The 13,808-nt window shown below is 40.4% G+C and overlaps 2 protein-coding genes across 5 annotated transcripts; one reads left to right on the top strand and one right to left on the bottom strand.

Annotated features, from left to right (window-relative positions):
- The first annotated feature begins 858 nt into the window (after positions 1 to 858).
- glb1l (galactosidase, beta 1-like) lies at positions 859 to 6,604 on the top strand. Its single transcript, XM_051404225.1, has 16 exons — positions 859 to 1,076; positions 1,344 to 1,513; positions 1,726 to 1,876; positions 2,358 to 2,418; positions 2,496 to 2,590; positions 2,668 to 2,848; positions 2,947 to 3,005; positions 3,090 to 3,211; positions 3,768 to 3,808; positions 3,911 to 4,029; positions 4,127 to 4,201; positions 4,284 to 4,373; positions 4,498 to 4,611; positions 4,775 to 4,906; positions 5,670 to 5,897; positions 5,991 to 6,604. Exons 1-16 carry the CDS (start codon positions 1,011 to 1,013, stop codon positions 6,192 to 6,194), a joined length of 1,908 nt encoding a protein of 635 aa, XP_051260185.1. The 5' UTR covers positions 859 to 1,010; the 3' UTR covers positions 6,195 to 6,604.
- Positions 6,521 to 12,042, bottom strand: ankzf1 (ankyrin repeat and zinc finger peptidyl tRNA hydrolase 1). Of its 4 annotated transcripts, none has more exons than XM_051404221.1 (16): positions 11,942 to 12,042; positions 11,446 to 11,579; positions 11,242 to 11,360; positions 11,018 to 11,120; positions 10,239 to 10,450; positions 10,042 to 10,151; positions 9,745 to 9,898; positions 9,053 to 9,275; positions 8,868 to 8,966; positions 8,503 to 8,673; positions 8,243 to 8,386; positions 7,835 to 8,117; positions 7,632 to 7,743; positions 7,371 to 7,538; positions 7,206 to 7,276; positions 6,521 to 6,888 (listed from the first exon to the last, which is right to left on the bottom strand). In XM_051404221.1, exons 2-16 carry the CDS (start codon positions 11,555 to 11,557, stop codon positions 6,762 to 6,764), a joined length of 2,208 nt encoding a protein of 735 aa, XP_051260181.1. In that variant the 5' UTR covers positions 11,558 to 11,579; positions 11,942 to 12,042; the 3' UTR covers positions 6,521 to 6,761. The 4 variants fall into 4 exon arrangements, with proteins under 4 accessions (XP_051260181.1, XP_051260184.1, XP_051260182.1 ...); XM_051404224.1 differs by having other exon boundaries at positions 8,503 to 8,670; XM_051404222.1 differs by having other exon boundaries at positions 11,446 to 11,576; positions 11,942 to 12,034.
- Between the last annotated feature and the right edge of the window lie 1,766 nt (positions 12,043 to 13,808).

Here is a 13,808-nt window from a genome sequence, read left to right as displayed (position 1 = left end):
ATTAAGGTACTGAAGCGCCATCTAGTGCTCTATGTAAGGGTGTGACCGTACAACACACAAACCCTTGAATAAATATGATTAAAGGTTGACTTTCAACCATCATTCACACAGCTTGAAAAGACAGACACAGAGGTGAGTCCTGCCGCTGTAATAAAGCAAATCATTCCTGAACTGGCTGCATTGTTATCTTGCTATGCCAAACACAATGGGAATTGTTCTCAGCCTACATAATGTAAAGCATGACAGCATGTTGTGACAGCATTATATCATATGGAGGCTCTCTGTGTTTTCGTTTGCTATCGGTGTTTTATTCTATTTCATCGTTATTTCTTTGGATGTCTCTTTATTTTTTATTTATCTCTCAATCACTGTTTTCCTCTAGTTTTGATTCTTGAGCTGCTGTAACATGTAAATTCCCCCAGAGTGAGATCAATAAAATGTATCTTATCTTATATAATCAGAAATGTAATTGTTACTTATTTTGAGATTTTTTTTGTTTAATTCTATTTTATCTCATAAAGATGAACTGTTTACTGAAACAGTGACATCTGGTGTTCAAACTCTAAACACATTTTGAAGTTTAAATTGAATTATTATTATTTCAAAGCAGAATTAATAATAATAATAATAATAATCGCCATCAGATATTTCTTTAATCTTTAATCCTATAATAAATTTAGCTTTCAGGCTTGATATAACTTAACACATTTAGCAAAGGACTGGTCTTTAAATGTTTTCTCTCAAAGTCTTACATGGGGTCAAAAAAGGGGGAACTAATTAACCCTCGACAAGGTTGAGGTGAACCCGACGGACTTTAGGACCCCGCAGAAGCCCAGTGAGAGTCACATGACTGTGCTGTAGCGGGACGGTGGAGGATGGTGCGGCTGCAGCCAGCAGACATGCTGAGCTGAAAGCAGTATAGACATGAAATCACAACAACACGGGCCCTAATAAAGATCAGCGATGAATTCATTTTAGGTTTAGTCCTCCTCGCAGGAAAGGCAGCGGACATGGCTGCTGGTGTCTTTCTCTTCGTCGCTGTGAACGCTGCCTGTTTGGCTGTCAGTGGAAACTTGGTAAGAAAAGAAACTAAAAGTTGCAACTACTTTTTCTATTAGAGAAGTCACCTGATCGCTCACAGGTTTGGAGTTCCTGGAAAGTTTTCTACCAGTTAACTTATAATAGAATTTTTTATTTTTTTTTTTTTTTTGGTTTAACAAACAGATATAAAGTCCACACTATACTAATGCTCATATATATTTCTGCCTGCAGACAGATGTTGAATACCATACTGTATGTAATGGAAAGAGGAGAGTTTTAATATACACTCTCATCTCTTGCAGGTCTCTGGAGAAAGATCCTTCTCTATAGACTACAAAAACAACTGTTTCCTCAAAGATGAGAAGCCTTTTCAGTACATCTCAGGCAGCATCCACTACTCCAGAATCCCCCGGTACTACTGGAAGGACCGCCTTGTAAAGATGTACATGACTGGACTCAATGCTATCCAAGTGTAAGTTAATAAACAAGCATATACAGCTGTCTATAATTCCAATGTTAGGTGGGCTCCTTTTTACATCCAACCTTTGCATTTTCTTACATTGTTGTATATTTGATTCTCTTTTGTTTTATTTTACTCTATGCACACATGAAGATAAAATTAAATACATATTTCTTTTTGCTATTCAGCATGTTCTTTCTTTGCTGTATTCATTTTCCACACAGATATGTGCCCTGGAACTTCCACGAAGCAGTACAGGGGGTCCACAACTTCACAGGGGACCGAGATCTGGAGCATTTTTTGGATCTGGCCAATCAGACAGGTCTCCTGGTCATCCTGCGTCCCGGTCCATACATCTGTGCAGAATGGGAAATGGTGAGAAAAATAAGACAATGAAAATGAAACACACGGGATATTACATTCGTTAATTAGATTAATAGATTAAAGAGAATTATAGATCTACCAGCTGTCGTCATCACTATCTGTACTACCTTCAAGGAGGTTTACAGTCAAAGTAAACAATAATGTTGTTATTGAACAGTATGCTCAATGCTTTTCACGACTTTATTAAAAAGTTTCTCACTTGTAAAATGTTTGCATTACTCATATGTACACATGTACACTTATAATGAAAGTCAGTAGATGTGGCAGCTATGTTACTATGATTTTCGAGTGGGATTTTTATTTAATGTGTATTTCATATACTTAAAATTGAGGATTGTTCATACTGTTACTTCCGTAAGAAACAGTCATTTTATTAAGAAATCAGAGATATGATCTACGACTGCTTCCTGTGTGGGTTCTCTCATTGATGGTGTGCCTATTTTGCTAAAAAGGAACTGTTCTTTCTTCCCAGGGTGGACTGCCAGCGTGGCTGCTTCAGAAACCTAACATCATACTTCGCTCAGCTGACACAGGTACAACACACGCCTACTGTTGGTGTCTTTTTTTATTAGTAATATGTAATTTATGTGTTTGTTTTCTTCTGCCCCAGATTATGTCCAGGCTGTCAGCAACTGGCTTGCTGTCCTTCTCCCCAAAATGAAACCATGGCTGTATATCAACGGGGGCAACATTATTACTGTCCAGGTTGAACATTAAGTTAATTAAGTTTATTTTATGAGTTAGTATTTGAATATTGGTTTTAATTAATCATTTAACTACAGGTGGAGAATGAATATGGGAGTTACTACGCTTGTGACTACAACTACATGCGTCACTTGCGGACTCTGTTCCGCTTCTTTCTGGGCGAAGACACAGTCCTGTTCACCACGGATGGAAACACAGACAGGGAAATGACATGTGGGACTCTGGAGGGGTTGTACGCCACAGTAGACTTTGGAACAGGTTGGTACTGTTTGAAAATAATTAGAGATAGCATCATCTACTTTCTAAAGTTGTTCCTAGGGAAATCTGACATTTCTCCTGTTTATTCCCTGATACAGCAAACAACATAACTGAAGCGTTCAAGCGGCAAAGACGGTTTGAACCACGAGGGCCCCTGGTTAGTTTCATCTTAATTAACTTATAACAAGGTGTAGCACTTCCTAATTCATGACTGAAAAACTTATTTTAAATGATATTACAGGTGAACTCTGAGTTCTACACTGGCTGGTTGGACCACTGGGGGGATCCGCATGCTGTGGTTGATGCTCAGAAGGTCAGCAGAGTGCTAGGAGAAATGCTAACCATGGGGGCCAACGTCAACATGTATGTCTCCCCAAACACTCATCGTACATTTGGCTGGCATTGTTCTAAATCTTCTTATTGTCAATCACATGACAAGATCAAAACCGACAACGTGCCTTCCTGTGGCTCTTCCCCAAGCCCATACTCAAACAGTAGTGAAAGTGCATTTATTGGGGACTATTTTAAGTTGCAGATTAATACATACATGCTTGAGTGACTAATTACGGCAGCTGGAATCAGCGGTGTGTGTTGTAATTGTAATGAAAGGATCACCCAGTGCAACAGTGTCGCTCATTGATGTGTTTTTAATCGTTTCACTGAGCATCGATGGCACAGAGGAATAAGATATATCTGAGAGTTCTCATTATTACGATCCATTTGTTGTTGGTTTTGGCATTTCCATGTGATATGTGGACAATAAGAAAAAACAAATAGAATATTGGCAGCCTTTTCTTTAGGTTGCATCAAGCGCCAGTTTGAGATAAACCTGCTCCCAAGAGGTGAAAAGCACCTAGTTTATGTAATGAACACATGTTATTCCTGCTAAGTAATACAGTCTACCCCTCTCTCCCCTCAGGTACATGTTTGAAGGAGGCACTAACTTTGGCTACTGGAACGGTAAAGTCTTTGGTTTTCATTATCAGTATCTTTTTTTTTTGGTTTGATTTCATTTAAATGGAGATAAAAGCTCAGCGTGTGGTGCCATTCGTCTCTTTGTAGGTGCTGATCATGACACAAGGTTCCGCTCTGTAGTGACTAGTTATGATTACGATGCCCCGCTGTCTGAGGCAGGAGACCCCACGGAGAAGCTGTTGGCCATCAGAGATGTCATTAAGCAGGTACCACTGATTGAACTGCCACCCACTAAGGTTGATGTCCTAATTACACTTGTACACATGTCAAAGATATGATTAATGCATCACTGTTTCTCTACAGTTTAGAGATATTCCCTCTGGCCCCATGCCACCAGCAACTCCCAAGTTTGCCTATGGCTTTGTGACCCTGAAAAAGGTAATATGATTGCAGGTTTTAAATGCAAAAAGTGAGCCAGTGAGTGCTGAGATTTATCCTAACAATGGACACACCTTTTCAGGTTGGCAACATCAGCGGTCTGTTAAACACCCTATCACCCCTCGGGCCAGTGAAATCCCAGTATCCTCTGACATTTGAAGAGCTGAAACAGGTATGGTGTCTGTCTGAAGGCAACAACAACGGAGGGACTAGTGCTGTAGTGACAGTAAACCTCTTGAAACATGGAGAACTTCTAGACTGTTGTGTCTGCAACCTGTCATGTTTATTGTGTTCAGTACTATGGATACATGCTGTATCGGACCACGCTGCCCAGGGACCTCTCAGAGCCCACGCCACTTATCTCTCCCCTGAATGGGGTTCATGACCGTGCATATGTGTCCGTCAATGGGGTAAGCCTTTACAATGAACTTTTGTTGTATACTAGCCAATCAGATTGTCAGGCCAGGTATAGGGAAAATATCACAGGTTAAGACCAAGCATGCTTGTTTATAATTGGTTGTTGTTTTTTAAATGTTCCTACTAATGACCAAGAGTGTGCATCTGTGTGGACAGGTTTACCAGGGCCTGTTGGAGAGAGACACTACACTGGTGACGAACGTCACTGGACAGCAAGGGGACATCATCGACATCCTCGTAGAGAACATGGGCAGGGTTAACTTTGGCAGCAAGATCAATGACTACAAGGCAAGACAACAAAGTCTAATCCCATCGAGAGTAAATTACATTTTCTCCGCACACACAAACACTTCTTTAACGCTCGTGTTCCGCTGACATCGTCTTCACTTCCCCATTGTTTGTGGCTCCACAAACCTCAGTCAGTGCTATATGTGTAAAACTCACAATAACTACTAAATCAAGCTTTTTCTTTCATTTTTTAAAGTACTGATAGTAGTTATAATCCTCCCCTTTGTCTCAAACTAGGCTTATACATTTGAGAAAGGTCACAAAATACATAAATGACCATAAAGCATTGCAGTTACATTAAATAAGTACATTATTCAAGATTTATATGTATAGGGGGGGTGTATGAAGAAAAATAGTTATTTTATTTAACAAAACAATTACTCACAAACAGAATGTTATTTATGTACCCTACAGTATAGTGATAGTAGACAATTAGACCCCAGAGTGCTCTCACTCTTCTAGACCTCTGTCGTGTTATAAAACTACATTGACAAAAATACACATTAGACTACTTATCTGTACAGGTGCTTCTCCAATAGACTAACGTATAACTAATCGTATTTTCTATCTGTTTACATATTTGAAATATTTTGACTTTTAAAGGGGGCCTTGGGTCTCAAGGACAGCAATCAGAACGTAAGGTTGATACAGCTGTAGTACTAGGGACAGTTCCTGTCAGAGGTGGTAACAGACCACAAACCCTAAAACTTGATTCACTAGGATTGTGAAAAATGAAGACTTAAATCATTCTGGGTTACTGCAGGGCCTCTTGAGCAACCTGATCCTGGGTAAAGATGTATTGACTGACTGGAAAATCTACCCTTTGGACATTGATGGAGCAATCGCTGCTGGATGGCCTCATTCAGACAGCCAGAAGTCTTTCCCTGCACCTCAGAAAGAACCTTCATTTGGGCCAGTCTTCTACATGGGGACCTTAGAGCCCAACGGTCTCGCTTGGGACACTTTCCTCAAGCTCAATGAGTGGACAAAGGTAATTTTGGCACCTACGCATGTAACCATTGTGGGTTTAGCTCAAAATAACTGTACCCTTTTGATGTTTTCATCGTTTTCTTTGTTATATCAGGGCCAGGTTTGGATTAATGGGATGAATCTGGGACGATACTGGCCAGCCAGAGGCCCCCAACAGACTCTTTATGTCCCCGGACCCCTACTCCGCAAAAACCAGCCCAACAGAATCACAGTGCTGGAGCTGGAGGGGGCCCCAGCACACCTACGGGTTCTCTTCATGGACCGGCCTCAGCTCAATGCCACTGCTGAAAAGTCTTGACAGAGCCCACTGGGTTTTGTTGCACAACATTTCCTCAGCATTCAGCTGTAGGAATACTGCATCCCAATCCCATCTGTTTAATGCATTCTGTACATTAAGAGTGAGGTTGTCCACTGAACCGTTCACCCAACATGAGTTTTCTTTCTTCTGCATCATTTCTGTGGCATCATTATTCTTATAATTTCAGATTTCAGTGTTCAATTTTTAGCCAATCAGTCGCAATCCAATGTCAACTCCTTTAACTTTTGACACAGCAGCTTCAGTCAAACAGTGATCCAATGATGATTTTGTCTTCAAGGTTGAAAAAATGACAATAATATACGAACTGTATTCCATTTTTTTATTGCATTGCTTTTTTACCTTTTCCATAACTGCAGATACTGTGAATAAATTACACATTTCTAACATTATGTTTTAATGCTGTATATGCATCCAATTTCTCATCTGCCATGATAAAATTATATTTTAAATGTATGTGTTGAGTTGAGCCATATTAGACTGCTGACAAGAGTGCAGAAATTCACTTTTAGTTTTAATGAGGTAGCTTCTTTTCAACTAAAAATGTTATCAGGTCTTGCCTGGAACAGTATTGGCTTTTCGATGTGCTTGGACACAGCGAGGGGTACAGAACGAATACTCCAGGTACTGAAATGGGATCTTCCCAAGCAGGGACTCTCCACACAACCAGCACCTCCTGGTGACAAAGAAACGAAAAAGACACACCAAATTTCAGTAAACAAAACAAGTAACAAACCATTTCCCATATTGCTTAAAGTAGCAACAAGGAGCTTTAATTTCTGTTGATTCCAGAGGCTCCGTGGACAAAAGCCGTAGTGTTTCTACTGCCTTGTTTCGTTGATTTAAGGGGAATGCTTTTGTAGATCATATAGGGAGATCACTATTACATGGAGACTGTTTTATAACCAATTAAAACTCCTTGTAGTAGTTTCAATATAAAGATGTAATTTACATCACATTTGCTAAGCTCAGTGTGGGCTTGAGGGGACTTACTTGACATTAGAGAGGTCGACTCCTGTTGCAGCCACTTGCTCTGCTAACCTCTTCTCTGCTGCCAGAGCTCTCTGTAATCCAAAAAGGAAACATTTAACATTTTCGAGATGTTTTAAAAAAAGAAAAACATAACTTGAATATCAGATGAAATACACATTCAGTCACCTTTTCACGATCAGTCAGAGATGCAAACCTCTTCTTTTCCTCTGCCTCCAGCTCTTGTTTCCTCTTTTCCTCCTTCTGCTCTTTTTCTCGCTGTTTTCTCAATGCCTTTTGTGCCTTTTTCTTCTCCGACTGTTTGGATTCAATCTCTGCCGTTAATGGCGCAGGGATCTTGAGTTGTGTAAAGAATAAATTCATTAATATATAGATATTCTGTTTGTATTTAATAGGATACATTTCAAAGGCTGTACTGCAGACTCTTACCTGTGCCTTGCTGTAGTCATATTTCTCAGGATTCTCACCCATAAATTTACGAAAGACATTCCTTGTATCTTTGTCCGGGGCAACAATATACGGGGTCTGCCCTTTGTTATTCCTGTAAAGGAATATTGCATGGTCATACGTTCACTTCATTCATTAAACTGCTGCAACTGATCACACTGGTATCACTAAATCCTTTTTCATACCTGGAGGCTGGGTCTGCTCCTGCATCCAGGAGCAGTTTGACCACAGCCTTCTGTGCAGCTGCTGAGGCAACATGCAACAAAGTGAACCCTGACGAGTCGATGGGCTTATTAAGGAGAGTTAGAGGACTTGGGACATCAGAAGAGTTGCTCTCTGACCGCTCTGGACTCTCTCCCATTTCTCCAGGGAGCTGGAGGAGTCTGCATAGAGTGTCCGCATCCCCAACCTTACAAGCTGTAAACAGGGCATCCCTCACGCCGTACTCCCACGATTCATCAACAATTTCTGAGAGACACAGAAAGCTAAATATAAGTATCTTGAACATTACAAATCACTAAAGTTGGCAAGTTGCAAGATTGAGAAATGGGTTCAATATAATGAACAACAGTGAGAAAAAAGCACCTACTCACCTTCCAGTTGCTTCTTACTCTGTGCTTTCCTCTTCTTCTTCTTTAAATTTGTCTCTGGAGGTGCGTCTCCCGCTGATGCGTCTCCTGCTGGTGTAGCCTCTGGCACCTCCTCCTCTTGATTATCTGCATCTGTGTTACTCAATTCTGTCAAGCATATGATATGAAATTTCATAAACCTTGCAGAGCCTTTGTGTGATTCCTTGGGTTTCTATAATGTAGCTATTGCCACCTATGAAGATGGCACACTGGACCAGACCTACCCTCTTTTTGCATTTTGGTTTCCTCCTTCTTTCTCCTCCTCCTTCTCCTGTGTCTGGGGGGATAGATTTCAGACTCCCTGAGGTCCAGAGTTCCTAATGTCAGCTCCACCATCTCCAGCTGGATCTCTCCGCTCTCTTCTTCTTTGTCTGAGCTATCATGATTTTCTTCTGCTGATGACAAAATAAAAGGAAGTGAACTGTAATGCCAAATTTCACAGGGAATACACTTTGTGTTGAAAGGGCAATAGATTCACATTTAATTTAGTGAGCTTAAATTAAATGTGAAGTTTTCCATTATATTTGATCCACATAAGAGTTCAATACAGTGCAAGCCCACAGGGTACATATTAATCTGGTAAGTTTACCTTTCTCTTGATTGGTATTTATTTGTGCTGTAGGTTTGACAGTTTTCTTCCAGGCCTTCTTTGATGGACTGAAGACTGCAGACATGTCTGTGTCTTTCCCTGCATCAAGATATTTTGATTATACCCTGGCTGTACGACAATCAGCAGGTAACAGGTCATTATTCCAAGGATATAATTCAGCTTACCATAAACATGGACGGTGGAAAGCACCTCATGCACCCTCTTTGCCTCCCGAAAGGTTGCCCTGCGTGTGGCAAAGGGCAGCGTACGGATCCTGGGATCTTTTTTGTCAAGCGGAGCTGCGCGACCACCAAAAAAGATGCTTTTATTGTAGCTTGGAGCTCGTACAAATATAGCAGAGGCCTCCTTTAAGTGTTCAGCCCAGCTTAGCAGGAGATCCTGAATGTCCTGCAAAATGTTACAGAAGTGTTTATCTACACAACCTCACATTATAATAAGAATTGTATTATACACTGTAGACAAAAAATGAACAGTACGTGTCATTGTTGCAGTCCCATTTTTGGGAGTTTTTATTCTGACAGAAATGTAATTGCTCACTCAAATTTGCCATCTGTAATAGGCAACCGTTACACAGAGAGCAGCCTCTAGGCTCTGTGGAGTGTGGATACATCGCCTCACTCTAACAAAATGTAAAATAATTGGTCTATTCTGTCAGAATGGATACACCGACAGAAACTTTAATTGGTACAACAGAAAAATGAATGCAATTCAGCAGAAAGCATTGTAAAATGGATCGTCAGTAGCAAAGTAACAGAACTTCAGCCTTCAAGATGGTCCTCTTTAAAAAAAAATTGAAATTCTCATGGCTATGTAAAAGAAAAAAATGACAGCACTGTTGAATGAACAACGATCTTGCCTTGACTAGCGCTGCCTCATTGTGTCGCCTCAGAGCAGCTCCCGCAGACTTGGGCGTGTGACTGCGGTTCTGAGAGTCTCTGAGTCCTTGAGCAGTGCCTCGCTTCGCTCGCACTGTGTATCGGTGGAAAGTCTTGTGCTGAAGGACTTCTTTTCTGTAAAATAAATACACTGTGATGGGCTGATGCTCCCATGTCACTGAGCTGCCTGTCCTTATACAGTTACAAAACCAGCCATAGTGTGTAATCTAAAGTGCTGAAAATAAACAAGCTAAAAAACAGAAAAAGAGTCCACTTACCCTTGAAATACAGCACCAGCAAAGTGGCCTCCACCCGTCATGATAATGACCCACACAGTCTTCTTACTTATGGACTCCAAGTGGGATCCTGCATCTTGTACATCGTCTGACTGAAATATTACAGAAAAAGAACATGTCAAAAGATCTGTTATCATACAGATAACACACTGTACCGTATTGTACATGCTGAGCCTCACCTTGCCCTGCAGAATACAGCGGTAGACGGATAGATATTGTCCCGCTGAGTTCTGGAAAACCACCTTGATGGAGGGCCGGCCGTTGATCAAACTGGTTTCGACTGAGCTCTCGTTATCGGTGCCGGTGACGTTGCTGCTTGTTCCCCCAACGTCACTGTCAGAATCTTCCTCCTCTGAATCGGACTCTGAGCCTGAGATACTCGACATGTCTCCTGTAAAGCCAAAAGCTGGAAATCAAATCAACTCTAACAAACATCTCAATGCCGCGTTCTTGTTTAAGTCCCAGACAGATTTTATTTGACAGCAGATAAAATGTTTAAAATGTGGCCCTCAAAGTGACTCCCACATTCAAGAAGTCTCATTCTCAGAAATAATGTGTCTCTTGGGAAAAATAAGATTCCTAAATGGATGGAAAATTCTGTTCTCGTCATTAGTTCATAAGAAGCTCATTTTGCAAAACTGTAAAAAAGAAAAAGAAAAAAAGAAGCACTTACACTTAGGAAATGGAAAACATTAATGAAATATTGCTTGAGCACTGAAAGGACAATGTCAGACAACAGTAATGAAGAGCTGGAGATCTATTTATGAAGCTCTGTAGATTGAATGGAGCCGGAAAATGTATTGTTTGGTCTTCATGTTGTCCTGTTTGGTGTATGTCTGTGTATGTGTTTACCTGTGATGACAATAGTATGACTTAAAGCAATGAAATATTGATTATATTGTAATCAGACTCCCTCAATAAAAAATAAAGTTCCTGACAGATGTGCAGGTTTACTCACCAGCTCCAGTCTTCCTCTCAAACTCCTCAGCTGTGACCGGAGGGACCCCTGACAACTTTTGTCTCAAGTTGAACCGATGCCAGTCCAGCTTGTAGTGCTCCATCTGGAAAATGCAAAACACACTTTAAACTCAAATGACAAACCCCAACGCTCATTCCAAGTCTTCCAATAACATCAACAGATATAAATGGACAGCGCAGTGTTGTGGTTGTGTGTGTGGTCACCTGCTCCTCACGATTATTGAAGGGGCATCTGCAGGCCGAGCAGACCACCTTGTCTGACACCTCTCTAACCAGGCTGGACTCCCGCTGACCGTCATCCTCTGGGGGTTTCTCCTCCAACTCTGTGTGCAAGCATGACAGAAAATTAAGGGTAATGTCTGAACTACATAAACCACAGCTGGGGCTCATATATATAAATATACATACCGTCTGAGGCAGGGTCGGTGTTCACAGCCTGTTTCACCTCCTTCAGCCCGATGAAAGCCTCATCATCTGGGCACAAATCAAAGATGGAGCGGTAGTCTGCACTGTTCGTCATTGTCCTGTTATCTCATGACCTGCTGTAAAGAAACATTAACAACAGACAAAACCTACTGTGAGTTATCCAAAATAACACGCTTCGTCTCGACATATCCACAATAATTAACTCCACCAGTCTGTTGTTAACAACTCACTTCACTCCTCTTCTCTCTGTCTCACATTTGCTGTCAAACTAATGTTATACTTTGGTAAAAAAAACTAACAAACACAGCCTTATCTGAGCTGATGTAACGTTACTATCTGCTCTTTGAACGACACGTGTAGTAATGACTAATAGTGGTCATTATCGACAATAAAGCTACCTTTACTAACAGGTGTTTAAGTGTATTACGACTAATATATACGTTACAGTTAACTGACTTAAAAACAGCAAAATATGTACCGTAGAAGGATGTCCCTCCAAAAAAAGGTTGCAATAACGTTATGCTGCTTATCCTTCTTCCTGACATCTCTACGGAAGCCCGAGAGCGTCAAAATGGGAAGGCGTTCACAAGTCGCAAACTTGCCCATGATTCCTACACACGTTTCAGAGGTTTTATACTTTTAGAAATACTGCACAGTAAGATCAGACGAGTAAAATATAGAGTAAAGTACTTAATAACATCATTTATATGTTAGTCTGGGGTAAAGAAACTAGATAAAATATGTTAATTTATTTTAATCCCATCTGCCTTTTACCACATTTTTTATTTGAATTTTCTCATCTGAATATGTCCTTGGTTTATTCTTGTATTGATTTCCCATTTTACTATTTCCTTGTGTGTGTCAATTTATATTTATATGCATGTATACACACACACACACACACAGGCCAGTTTATATTTATTAAAAACAGACTGAATACTGGGTGTGTCTGAAATAAAGGGAGTGTTTTGTTTTCTGATATATGTGAAACCACCAGTCAACTAATAAAGACTGGGAACAGTATGTGAGTGGATGTCAGCACATGTACAACAGGAAAAAGGTGCATCAGCCACCAGGTGATCTTTCTAGAGGAAGGATATTTATATTTAGTATTAAAGATCCTTTAATATGTTAAAACAAAGCAATGAGCTGAAATGGACTGAAAGCTGTAGAGCTGCACAATTTGGAGGAAAATTCTTCTCAAATCAGCAATATTAGCTTCCCTTTTACACTTCAGGTTTAACTCAATTTAATGGTAAATAATATCATGTATTACTGCAACACTGGAGTACCCCCACTTGTTTTTGTATTTTTAAAACTAGAGGTAGGGTGAGGGTAGACAGATTAACTTCCCATAACCAGTATTTGTCCCAAACGTACTCCGACACAGCCTGTGGATTAAGATTTTAAAGAAACAAGATGGAAATGCTGCATGGGCAATGCTATGTTATTCTTTAAGTGTGTCAAATACAATCCCCAAGTTTACAGAAAAAGTACAATATTTGTCTTAAAATCTAGTTTAGTACAAATAGTCTCCTTAATGTAAAAATAAATCTGAACTACTCGTCTGCACGATGTGAACTGGTGGATGGACTGACAGCCACTAATGAAACAGTGTGTAATCACAGTACTTTAATGTACTTAGTGTCTCGTGTCCAATATAAAAAAGGTCTAAAAAGCTGCTGCTGGGCTATTAAGTACAAGTGCTTCTGAGACAAGATAAAAAAAAACACTTTATTGGGTGCTACACAATATACAAACAATTACATACATATCAAATGCAATAAAAAAGTGCCTGTAATCTACAAAACAAACACTAGAATCCTGATTCAATTGGGTTTGTTTTGCCTTCTCTTTGATTTGCTGGTTGGTGCACAGATTGAAGCTTGTGCTGTTGACAAAAAGAGCGTATTAAAAACAGCATTTCAAAAACAAGTTTTATCAGTATGTAGACACCCCGTACTTCCCTTACCTGCCATATTACGGGCCTTGGCCTCCGCCAGAGCTCGTTTCACCTCTAGAATTACAGCAGCGAGGCTACTCTCCTTGTCTGTGAGACACTCACTCCTTTGCTGCAATTCCTTCCTTTGATTTCTGAGAGATAATAAATATACAGTGCAATCAGTCTAGACACAGCAACAATTTTTGTTATGCAAGGTCATTCTCACGCAGCACATTACCGGTCTGCAGAGGTTTGACCGTTCAGCTGCTCAGAAAGGTGCTTTTCCTCTTGTAGCCGAGACCCCAGTTCCTGTAACCACTCAACGGCTTCAGTTTTTTCCACCATCAGATCCGCTCTCCGCTCAGTTTCTCTGGTACTGCAAGTGAGAACAGGATTCATGAAG

This window comes from Dicentrarchus labrax, unplaced genomic scaffold (genome assembly GCF_905237075.1).
Source record: "Dicentrarchus labrax unplaced genomic scaffold, dlabrax2021, whole genome shotgun sequence".
NCBI classification, from domain to species: Eukaryota; Metazoa; Chordata; class Actinopteri; family Moronidae; genus Dicentrarchus; species Dicentrarchus labrax.
The sequence above is the reverse complement of the archived record's forward strand: the minus strand, read 5'-3'. Positions and strand labels throughout refer to the sequence as shown.